The sequence below is a fragment of the Vidua macroura genome, chromosome 16 (genome assembly GCF_024509145.1).
Source record: "Vidua macroura isolate BioBank_ID:100142 chromosome 16, ASM2450914v1, whole genome shotgun sequence".
Classification (NCBI taxonomy): Eukaryota; Metazoa; Chordata; class Aves; order Passeriformes; family Viduidae; genus Vidua; species Vidua macroura.
In genome coordinates this window covers 15797011-15823966 of record NC_071586.1, presented here as the reverse complement: position 1 = coordinate 15823966, position 26956 = coordinate 15797011, and the positions used below count along the sequence as shown (strand labels likewise).

Here is a 26956-nt window from a genome sequence, read left to right as displayed (position 1 = left end):
CTCTCTTTCCCTCTTCCTCCTATGGAATAAATGTCTTGGACCACATCAGGGGGTTAGAGCCTCTTTTGGCATCTTTTGCCTTAACCCTGTAATATTTCCCCCCAAAGCTCTCTCAGATCTGGGCTAGCCTTGTAACTCCAGAGGGCTGGGGGGGTAAATATTAACACAAGCCCACCCCAGGAGTGGATCCAGCAGAGGAGGGTTATGAGCCCCCCACCCTGGCACGGGAGGGGCAGTCCCCCTGTGGGTGCCCCCAGGGGTACTCACGATGATGGTGCAGTCAGCAGAGCCACTGTACAGCTTGTTCCTGCAACGACAGCGGGACACAAAGCGGCGTCACCGAGGGCCAGCACCATGGCAGGGGCCCACCCAGCTCCTCCCTGGCACTGGGGGGACAGGAGCTGCACCCCCATGGCAGCTCGCCCACCCAGAGCAGGCCCAGTTCCTGTGGGAGGCCAGGCTGGAGTGGAGCAGGGAGCCAAGCACCCTGCTGGTGACCAGGGGAGGGAACCAGGACACAGGGGAGACCACAGAGACACACTCTTTGTCCCATTTTTCCACAGCAAAGAGGCAAGATACGCCTCTCGTGCCTCATCTGGCACATGCAGGGCAGACCATGGGAATTGTGAGGGCATGCTCAGGGGCCCCGGGGCTGTCCCCACTCTCCCCAGGGACAGGTGTCCCTCCTCACTCACCCCTGGATGCAGAGAGCCAGCACAATTCCATCATGACCCTCCAGGGTCTTTTGGCACTTGTATGTGGTACAGGTATCCCACACCTAGCAGAAAACACGAGGCAGAGGCTGGAGCCTGGGCAGGATGTCAGCACCCAGAGGAGGAAACTGGGGCACTGCCTGTCACCTGGGCACTGCCTGTCACCTGGGCACTGTCACCTGGGCACTGTCACTTGGGCACTGCCTGCCAGCCCCCAGGCCTGGAGGCTTGGCTAGCAAAGGGAATGGACTGCAGAGGGTCAGGCTGAAGCTAACAAGACACAGGCCAGCAGCTGAGACAAAGGAGCAGCTCTCAGGCTCCTGCTTTAGCACTTCCCACCCCATCCCAGGGCTCCAGTGGCACAGCACAGCTTCCTCTGCCACTGCAAAGGCTTTTCCCCTGAGCACACACTCTCTCAAGTGGGAATGTGGCGCCCAGAGCAGCCAGGACAGGGGAGAAATCTGCTTTCCTTCCCTAATGTACAGCAATATCCATTTCCTGCTATGTGGCTCTAAAACCAACGAAACCAAAGCTCTGCTCCTGGCAGGGTTAGTTGTGGCAGCCCATGGGGGTCCCCAGCCTGGCCAGCAGCCACCAGCAGCCACCACGGTGACACTGGGAAGGGCTGTTGAGGCTGCACCGGGGCAGGGCTGTCAGTTTGAGTTACTGCAAACAGGACAAAGAAAAACAAACATGCCATAAAACAGGGAAAGGACACACTGGATCAGGGACAAATGTTTTGTTCAAAGATGACTTTTTATAACAAAGGAACATCAAATCAGAAGCTGAAATAGTCCTGAATACCCTAAATGCCACATAAAGCAAAACCAGCAGCTGCAGGAATGAGATTCTAATCAGGGCTTTGCAAAGATCTCTGTCTCTCAATTTCACCAGCACATAATGTTTCCTTGCAGAGAATTTTGTCCAACTATAATCACAAAGAATCATTTGATTCTTTGGAGAAAACTTTAGGAAGTGACATCTTCCCACCCCACAAGTGAACTCAGCTTCTGTTCCACGTGCAAATGCAGAAGGTGCATGGAAGAGGGAAGCTCTTACCTTAATGGTTTTGTCTGAGGAGCCACTGAAGAGCAAGTCTCCTATGGAGTACACACACAAACACCACACGGGGCCCTGGTGGCCCACAAAGGTGCCCTTGCACTTGAAGATCTGCTGAGGATCATAGGCTGCAGAAAGGAGAGGCAGGTGAGGGAGGGAGAGCAGTGCTGCTGCTCTGCACAGCTGTGTCAGCAGCCAGGAGGGCTCCCTGGGCATCCCCCACACCCAGCCCCAGGCAATGGGGATACTCACATCCAAGGATGCCCATGTTGAGCCGAGCATTGATGTGGGAGAGCTCATCCTGAAAAACACAACAAGCTGTGTGAGCTGTGGAGCCATCCAGGCCAGCCCACCCTGGACATGGCTTCAGGACTGTCCCCTCCACTGCCACAACCCCTCTTGTCTTCTTGATGCCCACAGGGCCCTTCCTCAGCAGCCAACTCATCCTCTGACCCAGAGGTCTCTGCTCTACTCTGTGACTGCCACCTCCCTCTGTCACCTCCCTCCAGAGACCACGGGGCTCTGACAGCACCTCACACCTGCATTAACCTCTCCAGTATTCAGAGAGGCCCAGAAATACCTCTCAGAATATACTGTCCTCACTCTGCAATTCACCAGACTGCTCGGATCTGCTTATCCCCCTGCTTTCTGCAGGCAGGGAGGAGGGGACAATGCCCCTGTAAAAGGCCCAGGCTTTGGAGCAGAAGGCTCTCCCCAAAGCAGGAGAAGCCCAGCTAGGGGCAGAGCCAGGTAACTCCAGCCCAGGGCCCGTGCTCACGTTCAGCATGGAGGCATCCCTGCGGAATTCCATCAGGTCCTCGCTCAGCTTGCTCTGGTTCTCATCCAGCACATCTGCGAGAGAGGGACAGGCCCACGGTCACTGCAGAGCCACTGGTGGCATCCCAGGGAACAGGCAGAGGGCAGCCACTGCCACCCAACCTCGCCACACACTGTGCCATCAGCAGCAGGGAGAGCAACCCTGAAATGAGCAACCCCGAAGAGCTGCCCTGTCCCTACAGCTCTGACCACAGAGCTCGTCTGGTGCACGCTCACCAAACTTCAGCTCCAGGTTCTTCTCCAGCTGGTCGATTTTCTCGGAGAGTTTCCCCAGCATGGAGCGCAGGAAGGCGATCTCCTGGTCCTTCTGGGCCATTGCCACCTGCATCTCGTGGAAGCGATCGTCTGTCTGCTGCAGGAACTCCTTCAGCCCCTCGAACTTGCAGGTCTCCAGGTGGGTCTCATAGGTGTCCTGGTTTCCTATGAACGCACACCTGAAGGGAAGGCAGATGCTGGCTGGAGCAGGGCTCACCTGGAGACTCCTTGCTCAGCTGTCTCCTCAAGGGAGCTCCCAGGCCTGTGTGGGTCCCCAGCTGTCCTGCTCCTCCTGCCAGCAGCAGGGATATTGTGGCTCATGATCCTTCAAAGGGTGGACTTGATCATCTTGGAGGGCTTTTTCAATTTTAATGGTTCTATGATCCTGCTGGGAGAGGCAACTGCAGGACAAGAGAAGCCAAGTAGCTGCCAGTTTCCAGCCAGGGCATTGGCCCCAAACTAGACTGTTTGTCTGGGAAGTTGCAAGGAAAAGCAGTTCTTGGGCAGGAGACAGCGTGTGGCATCAGTTTGTTGTGTTCACCAGGAGCCATCAAAACCAGTGGAAAAAACTGCAGCTGACCTCAGCAGATGCTGACTTGGGCCTGCAGCATGGCAGAGTCAGGGCTGCTCTGCCAGGACTTGCCTTGCTCTGCCTCTGCCAAGACATGGCTTAGGATCATGGAATCACAGAACTGTTGGGGTTGGAAAAGGCCTCTAAGACCATCGAGTCCACTCGCTCCCCCAAGGCCACCACTAACCCACGTCCCCAAGTGCCACATCTACATGGCATTTAAATCCCTTGGGGGTGGGGACTCCACCACTGCCCTGTGCCAGTGCTGCAAGAACTTCCTGTGAATTCTCTTTCCCCCAGGCAGGGGTTGCCCTGGGGCTTGGGTGACAGGGAACCCTCTGAGGTGGATCAGCACTTCCCTCACCTGGGACAAGGCCTGCTTGGCAAGACACAGCCATGGTGCTCAAATTACTCTTGTCCTCACCCCCCTCTCTTCATGCTCTGACTCTCCTGCAGCTGTTCTGCCTGTGCACTCACCCTCCTCCTCCTCACCGTGACCTGCCTGTTCCCACCCAGAGGCTCCGGGGCTGCCTCCTGCAACCCCTGCAACCCCCAGCTCAGCCTCAGGCCAATGCACAGCGCTGGGGAGAGCTGCTCAGAGGCCTCAAGGCCACCCCAAGGCTGCAGCAGCCAAAAAGCAGCTCAGTAATGAGCTCAGTGCAGCTTCCCCACCCGAAAACATCAGCTCCTTACCCGTATTTGGAGTGGGGACACTTGATGTGCTCACACTCCTTCAGGTGAGCCTCCAGGTTCATTTTGAGGAGGGGAGGGCAGCTGGGGTTGTTGGGGCAGCGCACGGGTCTGTAATCACAGCTGCTCTCATGATCCCTGTCCACGGAGAGAAGCAAAGGCAGGGAAAATCAGCAACGAGCAAAAATTATTGAGAACAACACAGACCATCAGGAGAGGAGCAAACCAGCCCTGTGAGGCTGTCAGATGATCCAAAGCCTCCTGCTCTGAGACTGCAATTCCAGCTTTAAATTCTCATTTGGCCAGAAAATGGAGAGTAACAATAGGCCACATCTGCACAGGGCACATCTACTTCTGCAGCTGATGGGCTGAGCCTTCAGGCAGCCATCAACAACAGGCAACAGACAGGGAAAAGAGGGAATGCATTTAGGATGGGGAGGGAGGTAGATTTCAAATTCACAGGATATAACCAAGATAATTCCTCTTACAAAAAGAATGCCAGGTTCTCTATTTGACCTCAGCCATGGAGTTTCATCCCAAACGCGCGGTGGCCGCTCTCACAACGCACCCCCTGTCCCAGTGCTGGCACTCAGGGAGCAGAAAACAGCATCCTCCCCCTGACACCAGCCCACCTGCCCATCTGAGCCATCCCCTGAAGCCACCCTGCCCATCCCCGTGGCACAGCCAAGAGAGCAGCGCCAGCAGGAGCCGCACGGCCCCAGAGCCGCAGGGCAGCCGGGGCAGGCCAGGCTGGCACAGCCCTTGCCCGGGAGAGGAATTTTGAGAATTCCTGGCTGCTCCAGGCTGGAAGGAGCACTCACTTCCTGGCACTCAGCTTGATGGTGAAGGGGCAGCCGCGGGGGTCCACCTCGAAGGCGGTGGGCTTGCTGCTGGCCGCGGGCCGGCAGCCGTACTTGCAGTGGATGAACAGCTCCCCGATCTGCTCGGCCACCGCGATGTTGTTCACCACCACCGTCAGCTTGGCGTTGTCCACGGGGCACTTCTCTGCCACGGAGGGAAGGGAAGGGAAGGGAAGGGAAGGGAAGGGAAGGGAAGGGAAGGGAAGGGAAGGGAAGGGAAGGGAAGGGAAGGGAAGGGAAGGGAAGGGAAGGGAAGGGAAGGGAAGGGAAGGGAAGGGAAGGGAAGGGAAGGGAAGGGAAGGGAAGGGAAGGGAAGGGAAGGGAAGGGAAGGGAAGGGAAGGGAAGGGAAGGGAAGGGAAGGGAAGGGAAGGGAAGGGAAGGGAAGGGAAGGGAAGGGAAGGGAAGGGAAGGGTGACACGGTCAGTGAGGGCTGAGACAGGGCACCAGCATTTCCCAGAGCCCCTGCGTGGAAATGGTGGTTGTCTGCCTTCCCTGGTCAGGTCAGCCAACTGCCAGGTGAGTGGCCATGGAAAGAGCCAGGAATATTCACCCAAGGTCTGCAAGCCTTTGGTTTGTCTTGGGGGCATGGAAAAGTTACAGTTTATGTTAATCCACAATGATTTGAGGGAGCTGCCAATGAAAGAAGCCCACGCTGATTCAGACTGCCTTGTGCTGGCTGAAGGGTGAGTGTTCACAGGCAGTGAGCACAAGTCACCAGATGCCCCAGCCATAACCTGCTCCTCACCCAGGCCTGGGCTCAGCTCCTGCTGCCAGCAACCACTGAAACCCATATCCTTTAGATTGGAAAACACCTCCAAGATCATCGAGTCCAAGCCTTGAACCGATCACCACCTCATCAACTGAGCTCTGCCTCATCCAGCTGTTTATGGAACACTCCAGGCATGGGGATTGCAATGGCAAAGCCTTTTGCTACAGATCTGTGGGTTGGGGTTGATGTGGCAGAGCACGGTGAGGGGATTAACATGCAAAGCAGAGGCACCTCTGGCATGTGGAACACAAAAAAATCTTAAGGCAGAAAGAGCAGCTGCTCTGCAGGACTCCCCAGGGAGCCTCCTCAGGGCTCGCTGTTCTGGTGATGCCAATGGCTTGGCTCTGTGCTGAACAACAGCTTGCCAAGAGGGGCACAGGCTCGTGCCAAAAAAATGTCTTTTTTTTGTAGCCAAAGTCCAACCCAAGTGGGAGCTGGTTAGCCCAGGCCAGCAGCCAGGGGTGTGGGCTCTCCCAGGGTTCTGGGTGAGCTAAAGCAGCTCAGTGGGGCTCAGTCAGGGGCCAGAGCCCTGGCACTGAGGGGATGGGGGAGAAGGGGTTGATGCCAAATGAGGCCCCTGGTTCTTTACCCAGGCAGACACAGAGAGCTTTCAGTTTGAAATCAGTGGGTCAACTCTGGGCGAGACATGTATTATCCTGGGATTATCCACTGCATTTTCCAGGATCTGAGAACATCCTGTGCCCAGCCCTCTCTGCAGTGCCCATGCTCCAGAGTGTACCACTGGCCCCCAGCCCCTCACTGCTGCAGTGGCACGTCTGACTGACAGCTTGTTTTAAGCCCTTTGGACATTTTTCTGCAGGTTTCTCTTTAGGTGAAAGCAAATCAACCAGGAAATAACAGTGTTTTGGCTGCATCACACAAGAACAGCTCTGTACTCACCAGATGTTAAGGCACATCTCCTGCAAAACGTGTGCTGTGGAGACAGAGAGGAACAGCAGCGTCAGCGTAAAACGAGAGCGGGCAAATTATTCCCTGTGGCTACCGATGGGAAAGGTGGGAGATAGCAAAGCCTGAGGCTCAGGAGCCTCAGCAGCTGTTCTGCCTGTTTTAGCTCAGCACCACAGGGCAAACCCCAGCTGCTTGCTCAGGCAGCTCAGGGTGAAGCACAGGTCCTGAACACACAGTCTGGAGCTTTGACGCTCTCCCCGTTCAGGATCAGGCCATGATTGTGGTGCAAGACAAAGCTGGGGGCATGTTCTGCCACACTCTGATATTCACGGGATCACAGAATCCTGGAATGGTTTGGGTTGGAAGGGATCTTAGAGATCATCAAGTTCCAATTCCCTTCCAATGGGCAGGGACACCTTCCACCAGACCAGGGCTCAGAGCTCCATCCAGCCTGCTCTTGAACACATCCAAGTCTTTCCTACCCTCCACATCTGCACAGGGTTTCTCTACTTCACCCTCCACTGTAGCCCATGCCATCCCTCCCATTCCCCTGAGAAGCCCTCGGGGGAAGGGGAAGCCTGGCCTCTCCCTGTCCTTGCCCAGTCAGCCCATCACATCCATCCCTCTGGAGCCCTCTCACGGCAGCAGAAGCTGCCCTGTCCTGCTGCCAGGCAGATGGAACAGCTGGTTTGTAAGCCCATTAAGTGCTCTGTAAATTTGAGCACTTTAAATAGCTCCCCTCTCCGTTCTGACAGCTTAACTTGACAAAATAGCAAACACACTAATGAACATACAGGCTGCAGCATCCCACTGGTCCTGATCCTGCCCTGTGCATTCCCTGGAGCCTCCTCAGCCACGTTCCCCGGCCACAGAGCCAGCTCTTGGCAGGGCTGTGAGTCCCCCTCTGGAGCTGTTATCTGCTGCCCTGCTCCCATGGCCTTTTCCTGCCCGGCACAGCTGCACTGAGCTCCCTCCAGAGCTGCCAGAGCAGGACTGCAGATGAAGCCAGGCTGCTTCCTGCAGTGGGCTTTTTTTCCACATTAACCAGTAAATCTCAGTGTCTCTGGGCAGAGCTGCTTACTGGAATGGTGCAGCCAAACTGCAGCAGCTTCCAGCACTTTTGGGGAATAGCACCCTCACTGCAATAAACAATCCTGAGCTCTGCTGCTGTTGCTGCAGCCCCATCCTGGTGATCAGATCACATCAGAAGCATTAGAGCCATCTCAAAGCCATCTTTCTTCACAAGTAGCACAGGAATAATATACAGCTTCTATTAAATCCCAGTAAAATGGAATCCAGAAGCACATTCATAATACCTCGTGCCTTTCATTTAAGGATCTCAAATCCCTTTGCAAGCATTAACTAAATGAAGCTTCAAGCCATTCTTGTTTTATAAGCAACACTTCCTTCACAACAGAGCACAGTCATTCCTGGGGTGCCCAGGAGCTCCTGCAGAGCCCTTCAGGAGGAGTTTTCAACCTCATGGAAGCCACAGCAAGGAGACTGAACATGGCTGGGATGGGGTGGCTGACAGTACAGCTCTCCTGGGAAAAGCCATCCCACTTTAAGCAAGCCCTAGTTTTGCTTGGCAGACCCCAGGGAGAGACAGAGGGGACGGCCCAGGCTTGGCTGTGGCTCACACAGGATTATTTGGGAGAGCCATGCCTTACCCCACAGGTTGTGATGACGGGATCCTTAAACACACTGCAGCACAGCTGGCAGCACAGCTTCACGGACGGCTGCTCTGCAAACACCAGGGGCTCCTGCAGGGCACACACAGGGACACAGACAGCGTGCATTAGTCCAAACCAAGAGCCTGCAGCTCTGCAGAAAGAATAACACAATCCCTCAGTGATGAGCCTCGGGGAGCCTGGGGCACACTGAGGGTTTTATTACATCAACATAAAATTCTGTCTGGATCTGCTGAGTTCCGGTAGGGGAAGAATGAACTTGGGAATGGCTGAAGACCCTCAGCTCATCACAAACTGGGGGCCACGAGCATCTGGCAGGATCAGCACCTGACAGCAGACTGCACAGACCAGCTTATTTGCCAGTGATTCAGTCACCAGAACTGCATGAGCTGCACTGGCTGGGACTTTGTCCTTGGTTGGCCTGAGCATAGAGTTGTCAAAATTGTGCTAAGCCTGAGCTTAAGAGCAATTTTAAAGCAGCCTGCACTCTTGTGTTTCTGAAGCATTCTGAAGGAAGGGCTCCTTCACTCCTCAGGAAGCAGAAACAACATTGTTTCTGCTGCAATGGGCCCATCTCTCCAGTTTTGATAACCAACTAGGACGGCCAGCACAGGGCTCCAAGCACGTCCTCCCAGAGCACCATGGCTCTCCGTGCTCACATTTCAGAGCATTTCCAATCAATCTCTGCAGTTTGCTCTGTCTTTTCATCCTGTGCTGCTCTCAGAAATGCAAACACGGCCCCCTGGGTTCCCAAATATGAAACAAACTCTTATCCCAGATCAGTGGCAGAACGCCGCCTGACCGATTATTCATCCAGTTTGGGGTTGGTTACTGGGTCACAAGCTAAGTTCAGTTTAAAAGTATCTTCCCCCAGCATGTAGACAATTCCTTGCACCCTCCTGGGGCTTACATTCAAATCTGTGGGGTGCCACACAGCCCTGAATGGGGATGGGGCTCCAAATCCACAGGGAATTGTATTTTCTTGCTGCCTGGGGCCAGACCACCAGCCTGAGCCTTGCAACCCACCCTGCTCTGCTGCAGGACTCAGGCAGGACTTTGCACAGACTTACAGTTTTTCTGGGAAGCAGAAAAGCCTCACCATTGTCCTCGCATTCCAGGCAGGGAAATGGTACACGAGGATGCAAAGTCAGCGGTGGGATCAAAGCTAAAAGCAGGAGTCTGAGCCAGGCACCGCACAAAATCTGCCCCTGAGAGCTCCGGGTACTCACGACAGTCCACTAAGTTACACTTTTGACACTGAGCTTCCTAATCCTGCTCCTTCAGACAATCCCAAATACCTACTGGCTCCTCCTCTTCCTCATGGAGTGAGAACGTGGAGCGCAAGGACATGTTGGACTCGGAGTGCAAGGAGCGGACGGAGATAGCGGAGTCGGAGCGGCGCGGGGTGCTGATCGGAGGCTGCGGACACAGAGCAGCTCTGGTCAGTGCAAGTCATTCCCAAACTCCAGGCAGAGCCTTCAAGTTCAGTTTTCCCCCTCCACAACACTCAGCTGCTCCACTCCCAGCTGCACTGAGTGGCCCTGCTGCTGTGTGCCCTTCCCTGCACCGTGCCCAGAGACAGGAATCACTCGGGTTTAACTCCCTAAGCCAGGCTGACATCGAAATTCCAAGCACATCACTTTCTCCAAGGTGCATTCCCTGCACACTTACCGTGCACACCCGCAAAGCAACGGTCTGGAAGAACTAATCCTTCATGGAAAGCTCTGTAAATCTCCCCCAGAGACTGCTCCAGCTCCTGCAATGCCTCTAATCTCTGCAGCAGCACTTGTTGTTGCACTCACTATCTAACTTCTGCCAAATTTCTTTGCGTAAGTGTGGAGACTTCCTTCTATTGAATTCTCTGTGAGCCCGGCTCTGCCGCTTCCTGCTCGGGAGGGGAGAGCGGAGCGGACACGGCGCGCGCCAATCCAGAGAGATCCTCTGCCCACGGCGGCCTTGGGATTGGCTTTGAGGCAATGCTGCTGCTGGAATATCAACCAGCACACGTAGCCAAGGTGCCATTCCGTGTCAAAGCGCCACTGGAGACTGCAGACCATGGGGAGACTGGATTTGAGGATCCAGTGCAGTAACTGCGGGGTTACTCTGGAGGAGACGCTGCTGGTGGAGTGCAAAAGGTGCAGAGAGCAGGAATAAAGCTCTTCTATGAGCAGAATGGATGCTCGGACAAAGAAATGGAAGAATGAAGCCAGAAGCTTCAGACACTTCAGACAAGGCACGATGGATGAGCATCTGCACGTGTCGTACTCTCCAAGGCTTGGCTGTAGCCTCTGTCAGTCTCCTGAGGAGTGCTGGCTGGAAGGAGCTCTGGAGATCCTGGCTGCCCACTGGAAAAGGGACTCTCCCTGGCCCTGGCCCAGGCCAGGCCTGGCACTGCCCAGGGAACAGGGAAAGCTGCACAGACCAGACCCTGCTGAAGTCCTGTCCTGCACCTTGTGGGAAAAACGCTTTTCCTCCTGCTCCATCTGAGCCTCGGGAGCTGCAGTCTGTGTGCCTGCCCTGGGGCAAAGTGGGTGACATCAGAGCCAAGGCCAGACAAAGAATGCAGGAGGGCAGTGGGGCCAGCAGGAAATGCAGCAATGGAAGCTGCAAGATGAGGTTCAGAGGCTGCTGCCCTCCCCAGAGACAAAGCACGCTGCAGTCCCAGTGCAGCCTGGCTGGGCTGCAGGAGAGCAGCAGACCAGGATCCTGCTGGTTCCTCACACTGCTCTGCTGCTTCATTTGTATGATCCTGGGCTCCGAGGAACTCAGAAATGCTGCATCTGCTTAGAAGCCAAAGCATAAACGTCTTTCCTTTAAAGACAGCATATTTATTGACTAAATACATAAACCTTAAGGAGGAATGGTTATAATGAGGTAAATCCATTTTATGTGAATCCATTCATTTTATTATTTTCCTCCACTAGTAGCAGAAATTATTAAAATAACTAGAATGACTGTGCACAGTTCCCACTCTGGAGGTGACAGGGGGGTGAGGGCAGCAAAGGCAGGCTCTGCAGGGAGGCAGGTTTGTCACCAGCAGCATCCAGTGAGGATCACCAACAGAGAAGGGCCTGCAGGTTTCCCAGGGGGCAGGGGTGTGAGACACAGAAGGTTTGTGTAAGACTTGGGGCTCAGCTCCCTGCGTCCTGGTTTGGAAAATGCTGGTGTTAACTGCACAGCAGAGAAGGGGATGGGCTGAGAAGGATCCCTCACTCCCCCCAGGCTGTGGGGACAACACAGAATGGCAGAGGGTGTGCTGGCAGTTACCTCTGGGTATCTGCAGCCTTGGTTTTGCCAAGCAAACAAGGATAAAACTCGAGACACCTCACTTCTGCACTAAACATCAGGCACACCTTCAAGCAGCCCAAGGATGGAGCACTCAAACATCTGATGGAAGATGGAGAGTTTTTTGCTGGCAATTCAATCCAGCCTGTGGCTCAGAGGTGAAGCTCCCTGTAAAAGACTTTGAACAGGCAGGCAGCCTCCATCCATGGCATCCAATTGTTCCAGTATTCAGGTGCAATCTTTAGCTGCAGTTCCCACCACCTCAGCGACAGGAGCAGCCCCCAGCTGGAGGCTCCAGCACAGCCCTGGTCCCAGCTCCATGCAGGCACAGCAAGGTGGGAACCTGTGGCACTGTGTCCAGGCAGGACAACACCAGCCACGCAGCAATCCCTGCCCTGCACACAGAGCACACTGCTCTGCTTTTTTTTCATTAACAGCAGCTTTACAAGGAAAGAAAAGGGGGTGGTGGAGGTCACAGGAGGGCTCTGACTGGTCTCCAGCTGTCTCTCTGATGGCTGAGAAGCCCTTGGCAGCTTCTGGAGGAGGGAAAACTCAGTGATGAGGAAGGGAAATCCCAGATTATTTCTTGACAAAGCAAATGAAGCTTCCTAAGAGGGTTAGTGAGTCTGCCTGGAGCAGCAGGCAGAGGAGGACTGAGGCGGTTCTGGCTTGTCAGCACCTCACACTGCTTCCTGAACCACTCATTAATCCTCTCATTATTTTTGCTAAAGAATATTTATCGCTCCAGGGGAAGTGGGCTGAGACTGCCCAAGAGGATTGAAGCTGGCTCCCAGCAGAGATCTCCCCCATTCTTGGCTGCACACCCCAGTCCATGCCAGTGGAGTTTTCAAAGGAGTCAGAGAGTTTCTTTATCAGACCTGGCTAAATGAAATATTCACAGCATCCCCTCCTCTGGAAAAATCCTCCCCTCTGCCCTGTGAGAACTGCCCAGCTTGTGAAAAGGGCACTGTGAGCCCAGCATTCAGCCCAGAGGGGCTGTGCTGACAGCCAGGGGTGGCCTGAACACTGGCCCAGCTCGTGGGGTCAGTGGTGGGCTGGAGAGCTGCACTTGCCAAGGACACCAGGCAAATTTTCAAAGAACTTGTTAGAAAAAAGACCAACAACAAACAAAACCCCCACGGGCTCACATAAAACACAGCAAGACCTCTGAACAACAGAAGGAACTTTATAGGATGCTGACAATAAAATTCTTTGCAATCTGGTGTCAAATTTATTTTAAGAAGTGCTGCAGCTCCACGCTGTTGCTGACCCCAGTCTCTAACTCCAGCAGCAATGATCCATTTATGCCTGCCTTGGAAATTGGGTCTTGTAACCTGACTATGTCTACAAATACTTAATTTGAAGTTTGTTACTAACATGTTTAGATCTGAACAGAGCTTGTGGTTGTGAGATGTAGCTGGAGCACCAGGGAGAAGAGAAGGTCCAGCCTCAGAGCTGTCCATCCTTTCATCAACGTTTGCTTTGCTGATGCTGTTCTTGATTTAATTGATGTAGCTAATTTAATGTCTCTCCAAGCAGCTAACCTTGAAGACTGTTCAATCACTAAATTACCCAAAAAGAACGTACTCAGAAGTGAGTGAGAAAGCTGGATACAAAACTGGGAACTGCTTTACCACCAAGATACTGGGAGACCCGGGAATGGTTTGTGTGGGAAGCCCAGCACAGCCCGTCGTGTCCAACATCCCAATCTGCAGGTTTCAAACCCGCTCCCCGTGGTCAGAGGCCCCATCTGGAGGTGGGAATAGGAATGGATTCTGTGGCCAGCAGAGCCAGCTGGGATCCATCCAACACGGAGAGTGCCTGGCCCCAGTCTCAGCCCAGACATCCCTGGCAGGGGCTGTTTCCTCCCGAGCTCCCTGCTGTCCCAGGAGCCAGGTACTCCCTCCCCAGGAGGCTCTGGGATTTGTAGTTCCCAGGCTTTCAAGCAGTGTGAAAAGCAGCAGCAGCAGCTCCAGCCTGAAGCCCCAGGTGAGCGTGAGCTGCTTCCCCACGGCACCAGCAACGCTGAGGCTGGTCCTGCCTCTGGGGCACACGTTACACAGAGAATGATGAGGGAGGCAGAGGAGTCCAGAGGAGCTCCAGACACCTCTCATTTCACTTCTGATCTGCTAAGCCAGTCAGGAGGGTCCTGGCAACACCTACCATGCCATCATCCTCATCCCGTGGGGAGTAGGTGAGGGTGCTGGAGGAGGACGGGGTCCGACGGTGCTGCTTGAAAGTATTGGTCCCATCAGCTTTACAGGGAATTTAAAAAGAAAAACAAGCATTTAGGCTCCTCAGAAACATTGCCAAGCTATGGGACAGCCTCTGTAGCTGTAAGTGTTCCTTAGAAAAGGAAAAGACTAGGGATGCTCCAATGCTAGTTCATGACTGGACTTAGAACAACCCTGATCTCTGAGAGCTTGCCCAGAAAAGAGCACAGGTAATATCCTGTCAGATCCACAGCTTAAAAATATTATTAAAAGGAAACTTTATACTCCCACATATCTCAGTCACCAGTAAAAATCGCCTGGATCCAGGGAGGTCTGGATATCCCTGAGGCACAGGGGAGCCATGCTAAATTAAATATGAAATATTTGTATAGAGATCATGTAACTGACTCTAATACGTATAAAACTCTGAATGTAAATATTTGGGAGTCCAAAACCATCCAGAGTCCAGGACAAATGTAATCCAAACGTTTTTCTCAGGCAGATGTTCTTATCCTTATCAAAATCAGTGTCAAGTCTTTTTGTTTCTATTAAAGGAAGGATATTTGTATCCCAAAAGGAAAACAGGCCTCTTCCTACATTCACCCCACGTGCCAGGGCTCAGGCTCCCCTCACCTGCTGAGCTTTGAGGAACAAGGCACAGGAATTGTAAATGAGCAGGGACATTTGCATCCCCTCCTGCCTGAGCTAAAAATGGCCACGAGGTTTTACCAAAGCTCCAGAGTGACTCACAGTCAGGCACAGAAGGAAGATGGAAATTTTCAGCATTGGTGATGATTGTCACAGGGATCAATACGATTTGGTGCTGAGCTCAGCATCAAACCCTGTTGTACTACTCTGTTTTCAGCAAGGGCTTCCCAGTGGTACTGAGGAGAGAAAATTCCTGTGCCTGCTCATTTCCATCCTGTCAGGACCCTTGGGCTGCGTAACGCCAAACCCAGCCCCTCAACACCTGGTTAACGACCAGAGAGATTCTCCCAACAGCTTTATGATCTGTAAAAGGACAACAACCACGCTGGGATCACACACAGTACACATGAAATACTCACCCTTTGTGATGGTGGTCACAGCAGAGAAGGCTGGTCCAAAAGTTGTTTCCATTCTTGTCTGAAATATTGAAAAAAATGAATGTCAGGGCATTTAAAGCCTTCAGACTTTGCCTGAGCTGGTGAAATACTGCAGACACATTCCCAGCTTTCATCTGTGAATAGTGAGATTTTAAGTGGCAAGAAAACGGCCTATTTCAAAAGAAAGGATGAGAGCCCAGGAAGCAGCCCTGTCCCCTGCCTGTGCCTGCAGCAGTGGCCTTACCCCGTTAGTGTTCTCAGAAGTAGTGATGCTTGTTGTGCCACTGGAGAAACGATTGTAGCGACCGTTCTTGTTTGAGCTCATAATCTAGGCCAGCATCTGTTAGTCATGGGAAGCTTGCTCTGTGGGAGAAGGAGGACACAAAGGGAGTTAGGCTCCTTGTGGGTATTTCCCTGGGCTCAGAGAACGCTCCCCTGCAGCACAAAGCCCAAGTGTTTACCTGAACTCAAATAAACCTGGATTTTCAGAAGCAAGAGGCGAGGACAAAGTCAGATTGCTTCAAATTGTTCTTAGGAGAGTGTTCAGCATTTTTTTAAGTATATGATTATCTTTTAATAAGAGTCTCATTTCTCTCCCTCCACTGGTTCATTAAGTTTGCAAAGTCAAGAATTCCACAAAAATAATCTGCAGAAACACGTGGAATTTGCTTTCTTTAACCTCTGCTGAAACCTGATACTGCTTCAGGGCACAATTATTTTGCTGTCCCAGCAAATCTGACAAGATGCTCTCAGTCTCCTTCAGAGACACCCTCAGGAAGGAGCTGCAGCTCCTCTGCCATCACACAGAGGTGCTCCTGGCTCGGGCAGAGAGGACAAAGCTCAGCCTGGCAGTGGGCAGGTGAAGTGTCTCAGGTGTTTCTAGCAATTGGTTTTCTCTCACCTGGGAGTGACAAGTCCTAAATCTCCAGGCTCTTTTATAAAAACACCACTGCGATTTCTCCACTTTACAGAAAGGGAAACTGAGGCTCACAGAGAGACAGCACGCAGCTGTGGCCTGGGATTTGTGCAGGGATTGCCACCTCCCCGGAGAGCCCTGGCACACAGGGCTGGGCACACCTCTGCATTTTGAACACTGCAGAGGTGACACTGGGGCTGTCCTCGGCCAAGGCTCTGCTCAGGGCCTGACACAGCACTTCCAGTGCTCCCTGCAGCTCTGGGTCCCACAGCTGGCAGCAGCCAGGAACAGCAGAATCCTGAGCAGGGGATTGCTGCTCAGGTCTAAACTCTCAGAAACAACTATGCTCAAAAATTAAAAAAAAAAAAACAAAATTCCAAAGAAAAACCAAACAAACGGAAACCCCGAAACCAAACCCAAAACCAGTCTGAAATCCAGGGATCTGGATAATGTTTTCCACACACGTGACAGCGCTGTCCTGGCTGCTTGCAAATGCCAGATCCCCGAGGAGGTGCTGAGCACAGAGTCTGGAGTTGTCTCAAAAGCAGCAGGAATGAAGCAGAGTTGTGCTGCAGCATCAGGGAGACCTGCAGAGTTTAAAGCTGGGCTCCAGCAAGCCACAGGTTTGGCTTTGGCCACTGGATCCTTCTATTCCTGTCTGTGCTCCTGAGGGCACAGAGAGCAGAGGGAGGGTGGGAGGTGGCAGAGGGCAGACAAAGGGTTTGGGCCACTGGCCCCAGGAGATCTGAGCCCCACTGCCTCAGCCTCTCTCCCTCTGGCAGCCTTGGATGAGCCACTGGAGCTCTCGGCTTCCTCCCAGCAAAAACTCCCCCCTTGTGCACAAGCCTGATGATTCCCCTCTTCAACTACAAAGGCTGAAGATGAGAGGTCTCCAGCTGGGGTCTCCAGATGATGCAGTGCTCATGAATTAAGCAAAGCAAGTAGTTCCACGAGCGACGGCACGAACTGCCGCATTTCCTGGGATTTCCCGTCTCAAGGCTGTATTATCTCATGTCCATTAACGTGTATATCCCTAAAATTCCCCTCTCCACAGGTTCCCTACATCTAGCAGCACACCCAGGCTCAGCACTCTGCTCTGGAAAAGGGACTCAGCACTCTGCTCCTCCCATAATTGGCTGGAAATAGAGAAATATTCAAATTTCCAGGGATATGAATCCATGCAACACCTACCCACACACCCTTTATCCTGCACTGCTCCAAGGCAGGAGCAGGCATTTGCTCCCACTTCATCAGCCATGTCAGCTGAGGTTAAGGGAACCTTGCACATCAAATATTCCTCTTGGGGTTTAGGGCAAACAGTCATTCCCAGATGGGAAGAGAGGAATCCCACCCTGATGGAGGATCGTGGGCTGTCTGGAGACTCAGGCAGAGCTTTGTTCCCTCTCATTTTCAGGGTATGTATCACCTTCAGATGGAACAGATGGAGACTCAAGCAATGGGAAACACTCAGAGACAGGGAAAACAAAAATGGGGGTGAACTGACAGCATGAGGAGTTCTGTGATAGCATTAAAGGCTGGAGCAGATGTGCCACAAACAGTGACTGCAGCCACTCCAGCCACTGCAATGACCCTTCAATCCCTGCCTGGAAACTCCAGTAAATCCAAAGTGGGGAAGGGAATGTGGAATACATTTCCTACTCACTGCTTGTAAGCTTGACTGTGCCTGCAGCTTGGCTGAGCAAGGTACCTGCAGCAGCAGCAGCAGCAGGGAGCCTGCTGGTGTCTGCTGCAAGCAGAGACCAGAGGAATGTGAGCAATGGAAAAAACGTCCAGCAGAATATCAGCCAGGCTGCCACAGCAATACCTGATTGCAGCCCAAACCTCTGCACCACCACAGACAGGAGCATTTCTGCAGAGCAGATGCCTCTTCAGAGCATTGTCTGACAAGCTCCTCACACCTTCCGTTCCATCAGAACCTTTTCCAACTGATATCAAAGAATTTAAAAGGAGGCAGAAAAGAGCTGATGGTGCCAACATTAATACCAACTTCCTACAGCACTTGTAAAAATCTCTGCACCTTTGCTTGGCATCTGAACCCTGCCAGCTACACGGTCCTGTGCTCCCAGGCCTGGAGGATGAGTGTCCCTCGTGGGTGGCTGGTGCTGGGAACCCAGCCTGTGATCCACATTCTCCTTGCCTGGACTTAATTTTTTTTAACATGCAACATCATTGTTTTTTACAGTAAACAAAGAGGGAGGGGGGGGAAATCTCCCCTGGAAAAAGGAAGCTGTGGGGACCCAATATTCAGTAAATCCCACAGCTGATCATAACCAGATGTGAGAGGGGGGCAGGGATAGGTTTCAGCATTTGCACATCACAGGGATCAACTCGAGGCTTTTGAGACTCAATGAGAAGAAAAGCCTTAAAATCCTACTTTAGTAATTCAGGCAAGAAAAAACCCAACCAGCAGCAGCTGCAGAGGCAGCTGCAGAGGGAAGCAGTGCTCCCTCTCCCCACTGCTGAGGGGAGATTCAACAGGATCAGCCACAGATCACTGCAGAGCTGGGAGGAGAATCAGGACCAGTGGCCTGGCTAATTCCCTCTCTCTGCCCACTGAAGCTCTCTTGGAGGTTACTCACCCCCAAGGAAACTGCTGGGCTGGCAAATTGTCCCACAGCAGGAGTGCCTGCCAGTGGGAGAGGCAGGCATGGTTATCCTGCCCTGGCTGACGTGAACTTCCTTATCTCACTGCTTGGGTATTTATGGCGTAAGACACGAGCTTTTACAACAAGAAGGGTTACACATCCTTGAGAGTATTGGCACAGCCCCAGGGAAATACTCCCACAAAAGCACCGACAGCTCCCTGGGACAAGGGCAGCACAGGCAGGTGCCAAGGGCACAGGGTGTTTGTGGGGTAATTAACTACTCTGGGACCATCAGGGTGACGAGGACTGTCAGCATCTGGTCTGACCTGTACAGCACGGGGTGAGGAATGCAGAGCTGCAGCACATCCCTGAGACAGGCTCCTCTCGATGGACGCCTGTCGCCCTGGTTATCAAGAGTTTTCTAAAGCCTTCTGAGTTTACATTCTTGTAGAGAACTTTCTCACACAACTTTCTGTAAACAACCTGTTGTTTTGCATTCTTTCATAGAGGCGGAGAAATTTGATGTACAGGTAGTTTGTCCAGTGTCCTTGGAGAGGTGGCACGTTCACCCTCCAACCCACTGGCACCTTTTGAGAACTATAAAAGATTGGAGTCAGAAAAAATAAATGAGTCTCTTCATCGTGACCAAGGCTGTGCTGCGTCGTTTTTGCTTGTGTCATCTGGTGTCAGACGCCAGACAGAGGCAGGCAGTGGAGCCCACTGGTCACTCCTCAGCCCAGGGAGCACCAGGCCAGGGCTCCCAGCACCACTGCTGAGTCAGCCCGGTCCTGCCCCCAGGTGAAGATGGGCAATAAAAGCCAGCAGTGAAATCACCACGTCTGCAGGTGACACTCAGCTCTTCCCAGCAGTCAACACCAGCTGGTGGTGGAGAGCTTATGAAAAACCCCACAAAACTCAGGGGACAAAGAGGTTGCAGACGAGCTAAAACCTAAAACACCTGACCCAGCAGGACATTTCTTACACTCTTTAGGTGTCAGTCAGTGCAGGAAGGACATAAAACATGAACAGAAGCTCAGCCTTACTGACAGGACGTGGCACCTCCACCTGATGAATCTCTGGAACAGTCTTTTTACTGTTTATAAGCTTTTCTTATAAGTCACACCAGCTTTCCCGAGTGTCTTACGGTGAGGCCATAATTGTACTGAGCCATCATCAATAAAAATAAAAGGGATATTTTTAATTGCTGCTACTTTTACCAGCGCTTGCACTGACTGCAGGACTGAGAGAGCACATTCAACAGCTGTTTGAACACTGCCATGCCTTTGAACAAATGGAGTTCAGAAAGGAAAAGCATTTCATCTGGTGCTTTTCCTAAAGGATAATGAAGCCTTGGGATAGAAGAGTATTTGCAATACCTCATGTTAAAACCTGAAGCTGTAGCTTTCAAATGTTCCCATGGCTGGATCAAAAGTGATTGCTCTGGTGAAACGAAGCACCTTAATTTTCCCAGAAAAATAAAACTAAATTAGAAGTCAGAACAGATGCCAATATCCAGTGCTGTTCCATGACACAAAGCTACATTTGAAGTTTTATTTCCTTTTCAGGTAACCTGGGAGGATCCACATACAAAACCATTTTTGTTATGCAGCCCAGTTCTGACCCTGCAACCGAAATTGTCCTGTGTGGGCTCAGCAGCTCCTCAGTCACTGCTGGGCAGGAACAGGCACATCCACAGCTCTGCCACACAAGGACCTTAATCAAAAGGTGCTTTAAAAGTTGGCCCTGCCACTGCACAGCTGTGTGCTGTGCCTCTCACAGCTTGTGCTCTTCCACATGCTCCCTCAAAGAACAGAGAACATCACATTGCTAAATTGTGGATTTGGTGAAGGAAAAAGAATAAAACCCCAGCCAAGCCCTGAAACCAACGTCCTCCCCCTCCAAGGCAAAAATCTCAGTGCTGCTGCAGTTCCTCGGGAGGGAGCAGCCAGCTCTGTGCAAGGCAGACCCTGATGGAAGATACCAGCTCCAGAAGCTGAGAACAGCCCCCCTCACCACTCACACCACAGCTGGTGCTCACTGGTGCTCCTCAGACCTGTCTGACAGAGAGAACAAACGGCTGCCAAGACCCCACGGGGTCCTGTGGGCTGGCTCAGCTCTGCTCTTGGTCTCCCTGCTGCAAATCTGACAGAGAGAGGGGCTTGCAGCTCAACTGAAAACCTTTGAAGACATGGCAGGGCAGCAGCAAAGACCAGGGGATGGGGAAATTTGGCTTCTGTTCTTCCAAGGAAGCCAGAGCAATGTTTGTCTCACCTGGATTCTGTTCTCCTGGAGTCCTGCTAGAGCCAAAGCAATCAAAGCTCCTCTCTCCTTTATTCCCCAGTTCCTGTGCCATGGCTGAGGCCTTTTCAACTGCTTTGCCTTATGGCTGGCTGCACTGCATCCTCTGGAAAGCTGCAACCACCCCACCACACGAAGGGATTCTTCCAGATTCAAGTCATAGCAAACCTGAGCCCATAACCATGACTCAAAAAGCACAAAGTAGCACTTCCACCCCCTGTTCCCCCCAGCATCCTCCAAAGATTTGACACCTCGTGACACACACGCTTCTCTGCCCTCTGGATGCAACTAGAGCACTTCAAAAATCCAGCTGAAATGCATCATCTCCTTCAGAGAAAAAAAAAAATCCAGCAAATTCCTGTCACCTGCTCTTTTTTTGTACAGTTCCCTTGGGCTTTGCCACTGAGAACAAGCAGGAGGCACCTGTAGACACCAACACTCATCAATCAAGTTAGTGATCCTGGGAGAAACAACACCAAATCCTTGATTCCAAAAGAAATCAGGAGATGTGGACACTTCCACCATGGCAAACCTACTGACAGCTTTGAGACAGAAGCACCACTCAGTGTCCCACAGCCCCAAACACCACAGATTAAACTCTCCCCCAGGGTGACTCAGAATTCCAGGGGACACGGCCTCTCCTTACAAACTTGGCTTCTGTGCTCACAACTCTGCCTAAGGAACATCGAGGGTTTCCCACTTCTGAAACACCAGACCAACCTCAGGACACACTTGCTGGGTTGCTGCAATCAAGCACTCCGTGCCCTTGCAAAGGTCACTCTGAAGGACTGTAAAATCAGTGTAACACAGCTGCAGCTGCTGGAGGGGCCACAGGTACCCCCTTCCAAGCTGCTGCAGGACTCCAGGTACCTCCTGCTCCCCACGGGGGGATGAAAACAGCTCCTCCCTCACTGCTGAAGGGGAGCAGCTTCCCCGGGAATGCTGCCGACAGCCTGACGCCCAGCACCCGGATCAAACACTTCTCCTTGGAGCAAACTCACCCTTGGCCATCCTGGAGCGGGGGAGCCCGGCAAGATGCCACCACCATGCCGAGTTCCTGAGCTGGGGACAGGCTTCTCCTCGGCCAAAGTGCCTCTTCCGCTACGTGTGTGCGTGTGTGGATCGCTCCCCAGTGATGTAAACACAAAGGCATGCGGAGCAGTGGGCGATATGTAAATCCAGCTGGAAAATCCCACAGCTCAGCCAATCTCCACGCTGCCTCCCGGCTTTGCCCCGGCTGCTCCGGGTTCAGTTCAGTGCAGGAAAAACAACCCTCTCCAAGCACACACGGATTTATTCCCCCCATCAGAGAAAGCTCCGAAGACAGAAAAGCCCTTCGCTTGCTTTAAGGGGAGTTTGAGTTTCTCACTCTCTTTTATAGTTCCCAAACTATTCAGAATTCTGCGTAACGAACAGCAACGCACTCTCTGCCTGGAGAGACAACCCAGGGAAATCCAGTTACCCAAAAAGGCAGAGCTGGGGAGCAGGACTCGGCCAAAACACAGACACTGGTGGTGGTGGGGGACTTCCACTGCCAGGACAGCCCTCCCAGAGCTGGGGCTGTCCCAGGAGCAGGCACTGCCCCGCTCCAGCCCCCAGGACACCTCGTTCAAAGGCGGCTCTGAAGCTCCAAGGTTGTGCTCAAGGCAGAGCAGGAGCAGCCTGAAGGGGTAATTTGGGGTGCTGCTGCCTTTAGGCTCCTGGGGGACTTGCTGAGCTCAAAGAGGGGTGACACGTACCCGTGTGAGCAACCAGCTGCCTCCCTCCTTGTCCCAGCTGTCCCCTACGCCCCCTGATGCAACCCACGGGCACAGGGACGTGCTGGTGTGTGCCTCACCATGCCCATGGCAAAGGGAATAAAAACCGGGAGGGAAGAGCTCCAAGAGACTGAACACGGCCACGTAATCCGAGTACTGGAACCCAGGAAGGATTTTCTCTCCAGTGCCCTCCTCCTGCCACACCTGGGCTTGGCTGGGATAACGCGTGAGAAAGGCGCAGTCACGCTCCAGGAAATCCCACACCCAGGGCCAGCAGGGCTTGGAAGGGCCCTGGGAACAGGGGAACGCTCAGCCCTCGGGGTGACCCATGGCTGAACCCCGCTGAGGCTGCAAAGTGCCCAGGAGCAGCCCCAGGAGCAGGGCAGAGCTGGCACCAGCACACGCTGCTCTGCAACCACCCAGAGCCTGCAGGGCTCCCTGAGGCTCCGGCAGCACCTCGGGGTTGTGGAGCCCGGGGAAGGGAAGGGAAGGGAAGGGAAGGGAAGGGAAGGGAAGGGAAGGGAAGGGAAGGGAAGGGAAGGGAAGGGAAGGGAAGGGAAGGGAAGGGAAGGGAAGGGAAGGGAAGGGAAGGGAAGGGAAGGGAAGGGAAGGGAAGGGAAGGGAAGGGAAGGGAAGGGAAGGGGAAGGGAAGGGAAGGGCTGACTTCAGGCAGGGGACACAAACTTCCATGTGGAGTTCACACATGGCTCGAGGCCACCAGGGGCTGTGCTGCCACAGGAGGGCTCACCCTGGGATCCCCCGGGTCAGGGAATCAAACCACCCCACAGCCATGGCTTGGGGTTTTTTCTTTTCCTTCCTTGAGCCCAATCAATATGAAAAGCCCTGTCTGAGTGTTAGCAGTGAAGGTACCAGCGTCCCCTGCCTGGAAACACCACTGTGGCTCAGGTTTCCCATTTCCACAGGGTAAAACGTTCCCTCCCTCAGGTGGAGGTGCCACATCCTGTCAGTAATGCTGAGCTTCTGTTCATGTTTTATGTCCTTCCTGCACTGACTGACACCTAAAGAGTGTAAGAAATGTCCTGCTGGGTCAGGTGTTTTAGGTTTTAGCTCATCTGCAACCTCTTTGTCCCCTGAGTTTTGTGGGGTTTTTCATAAGCTCTCCACCACCAGCTGGTGTTGACTGCAGGCAGTGTCACCTGCACACAAACCAAACGCAGTGCTGGAGCTTCAGCCTGTCCCTTCCCTGCTCCAGACAGGGGACCCCAGGGCCTGGAGGGAATCCAGCAGACAGGACCCGCTCCTGCAGCTTCCTGAAGGATTTTAGGAATTTCCCTTGCCAGGGGAGGTGCAGGTTGCACATCAGGAGGAATTTCTTCATGGAAGGGGCTGCCCAAAGAGGTTTGGAGTCTCTGTCCCTGGAGATGTCCAAGGAATGCCTGGACTTGGCACTCAGAGCTCTGGGCTGGAATCAGGCACAGGGTGGACTCCGTGGTTTTGGAGGTCTTTTCCAACCTAAACAGTTCTGGGATTCTGTGATCTCACACTACCTTCACTCATCAAGGGCTTTCTGGAACCATCCTTCACCCCCAAACGCTCTCCTGTAAGCCCCACCATCCTCGCTGTGCCTGGAAGCAGCAGCCAAACACTCGAGGCCAAAACGCTGCAGCTGTCCAAGAGGAACCCGAGTGCTCAGTGCAGCCTGGAAACACATCGCCGGGGGGAAAACGCACGGGGAGGCAGAATTACACTGCTGGGACTGAAACAAAGGCAGAGCGACGCTGCCACAGCGGGCAAGACAACTGCTGGGTCACGGTTCTTAACACAGCTGCGCCCGGACCTGGTGCCAAACCCACTCCTGCAACACCCACCGGCCCTGCCGCTGGCTGTGACCCCGGCAGAGCTCCAAAGGGAGCGGAGCCCAAGGGAAATCCCCCCCGGAGCCCAAGGGAAATCCCCCCCGGAGCCCGAGGGAAATCCTCCCCGGAGCCCAAGGGAAATCCTCCCCGGAGCCCGAGGGAAATCCTCCCCGGAGCCCAAGGGAAATCCTCCCCGGAGCCCGAGGGAAATCCTCCCCGGAGCCCGAGGGAAATCCTCCCCGGAGCCCTTCCCAGCACACCCGTCAAGGATCCCACCGTTTGGCAGCGTCTGTCAGGGGCAGGGGACAGAGCCCCAGAGCTGGTTTGAGGCGAGAAGAGGACGGCACAGCCCCCGGCCCACAGTTCACAGCCCCCAGCTCACAGTTCACAAGCCACAGTTCACAACCCACAGTTCAGAACCCACAGTTCACAGCCCCCAGCCCACAGTTCACAACTCCCGGCCCACATTTCACAGCCCCCAGTTCACAACCCACAGTTCACAGCCCCCGGCCCACATTTCACAGCCCCCAGTTCACAGCCCCCAGCCCACAGTTCACAACTCCCGGCCCACAGTTCACAGCCCCTGGCCCACAGTTCAGAACCCACAGTTCACAGCCCCCAGCCCCGATCCACACCTGCACTTCTTCTGCGGCAGCCGCGGAGACCCCCGGCCAGCCCACATTTTGTACACTGTGAACCCAAAGCCCAGGGAGATGGGGTTCCTGGGAGGGCAGGAAAGAACCAGCAGCAACACGTGCTGCGCTCGGACGAGGAACGGAGCAGGAAAACGACAAAACTGAGCAGAAAAAAAGCCAAAGCTAAGCGGAGTCCGCGAGGAGACCCAGCGAACACACCGGGGGCGGTGAGCGAGACCCCGGCGGCATTCACCGGGGACAGAACAGCGCAGATGATGCTCGAGCTGCTGTGAGCGCCCCAGCGGAGCTGCCGGCAGCCCCGGACACAGCGGGCGGCGGGCACGGGGAGCCTCCGCCGGCACCTCCCCGGCCCTCGGCCCAGCGCCCCCGGCCCGGCCGGCCCCTCCCGTCACGGAGCCGCCCGGCGCGGCCCGCCCGGCTCCCCCCGGCCCGCCCGTACCTCCCAGCGGCGGCGGCGGCCGCAGCGCCGGTGCCCGGTCCCGGCACATCGCGCCCGGGCCTGCTCCCCCCCGCCGCCCGGCCCGGAAGAGCCGCGCGCAGCGCTCCTCGGGATTTGTAGTCCCGTGCGCCGCTTCCTGCCCGCGCCGCCGAGCCGCTTGGACTACAACTCCCAACACCCCCCGCGGACAGGCACTCCATGCTACAACCGCTGTTGCTACTGGTTCTGCCCGGCCTCCTGCAGTGACCAATCAAAAGGCGGCAGCTGCCGCCTCGGGCCACGCTGCGCTGCGCGTCGCCATTGGCGGGGAGCAGAACGGCGACCAATCAGCGCTGGGGGAGGTGGGGCGGTGGTCACGCCAAACGCTGGCGATTGGCTGTGCCCACAGCAGCCTGACCAATAGCGGCATCGCAGTGGCCATAAAAGACGTAGCGTGGACCGCGTGCGTTCTTTCCAGCCAGAGGTGCGGGGCGGGACGGGAGTGGCGGGAGCGGGGCCGGTAACGGGGATATTACCGAGGGCGGGCCGGTGATGATCCACATTTACCTTTCTGACACCTCGTCTGAGGGCGGCGGGCGGCCGCAGCCCCTGCTGAGCAGCCACGGCTGAGGCCCGCGGTTCCCGCGGCCCGGCCTGGCGGGCGGACTCCTCCCCTCACGCGCTGCCTTCTCCCCTCAGGGCTCGGCGGGAACCGGCCGCGACTGCGGCCCGGCGGTGGCGGCGTCCCGGAGGCTCCGTGCCCGATCCGCGGCAGTCCCCGGCGTTCTGGGCCGGTAGAAGGCGGTGTCCCCTGTTCTGGTGTTTGCGGTAAGTGGGGCTGAGCCCCGTGGGGAAATGCTCCTGCTCTACAGCGAGGCACAAAGCACAAAGAAACAGCCGCGGAATGGGCTGGAGGAAAGAATTCACCGACCTGTAGTCTGCCTCATGGGTTAGTTCAAGGTGAATATCCTGGTAAGGTGGTGGGTGCAGTAGTGTGAGTAAGTGAAGGGATTTACACTCTTAACTCTAGTGCTACAGTGTGTAGGTGGAGGATTTAAATATTTTTTTCTGTTTAGCTCCGTGGAAGATAAGTTACTCCTGTAATGTTTTCCCAGTCTCAAGAGCAGCCTTACTAGTAAATGCTTTACTATTGTATTTTACTTTGGGTTATATATAAAGCAAATTTTGTAGCTTACAGGTGAATAAAGTTTTGAAAAAATCTGTGTTTTTCTTCTGTTTATCAACATTTCTATGGGCGACATGTACCTCCACAGACTGACTGGAAATGTGTGGGTACCCAGTGGAACTGGAGCACGTTAAATTTGCTGCACTTTGCTCAGCCCCACTCCCTTCGTTGGACTCTTGGGTTGGATGGCAGCTACAACACCGTCCCTGGCAGCTGTGCCAGGGCTGGACAGCCCTTTTTGGAGAGAAATTCTCCCAATATCCAGTTCAAACTGTGTCATACCCTGGTTCTGCTTTGTAAATCCAGATGGTTTCGAGGCTGAGCTGAAATACTTGAAACGACTGACAGTGCTTTGTGTTTAGAC

At 54.1% G+C, this 26956-nt stretch overlaps 1 protein-coding gene and 1 non-coding gene across 4 annotated transcripts in view; one reads left to right on the top strand and one right to left on the bottom strand.

The window, feature by feature from the left end:
- TRAF7 (TNF receptor associated factor 7) overlaps window positions 1-25513 on the bottom strand; it is a 30470-nt gene extending 4957 nt beyond the window's left edge. Inside the window, exons 1-15 of one of the 3 annotated variants that reach the window (XM_053992328.1) lie at window positions 25428-25513; window positions 15183-15301; window positions 14921-14978; window positions 13804-13895; window positions 9658-9774; window positions 8335-8427; window positions 6656-6689; window positions 4947-5130; window positions 4129-4263; window positions 2826-3043; window positions 2551-2624; window positions 2025-2073; window positions 1773-1900; window positions 696-778; window positions 268-307 (exon numbers count right to left, since the gene is read on the bottom strand). In XM_053992328.1, the coding sequence (XP_053848303.1) occupies window positions 268-307; window positions 696-778; window positions 1773-1900; window positions 2025-2073; window positions 2551-2624; window positions 2826-3043; window positions 4129-4263; window positions 4947-5130; window positions 6656-6689; window positions 8335-8427; window positions 9658-9774; window positions 13804-13895; window positions 14921-14978; window positions 15183-15263 (1386 nt within the window). In that variant the 5' untranslated portion in view covers window positions 15264-15301; window positions 25428-25513. Of the gene's footprint in view, window positions 1-267; window positions 308-695; window positions 779-1772; window positions 1901-2024; window positions 2074-2550; window positions 2625-2825; window positions 3044-4128; window positions 4264-4946; window positions 5131-6655; window positions 6690-8334; window positions 8428-9657; window positions 9775-13803; window positions 13896-14920; window positions 14979-15182; window positions 15302-21759; window positions 21832-25427 lie in introns of those variants that run through there. The other 2 variants (XM_053992329.1, XM_053992330.1) reach the window with 2 other exon arrangements.
- A 437-nt stretch (window positions 25514-25950) lies between these two features.
- Window positions 25951-26041, top strand: LOC128815656 (small nucleolar RNA SNORD60). The gene has a single exon (XR_008439693.1). It is a non-coding gene; the product is annotated as a small nucleolar RNA SNORD60 (small nucleolar RNA).
- The last annotated feature ends 915 nt before the right edge of the window (window positions 26042-26956 follow it).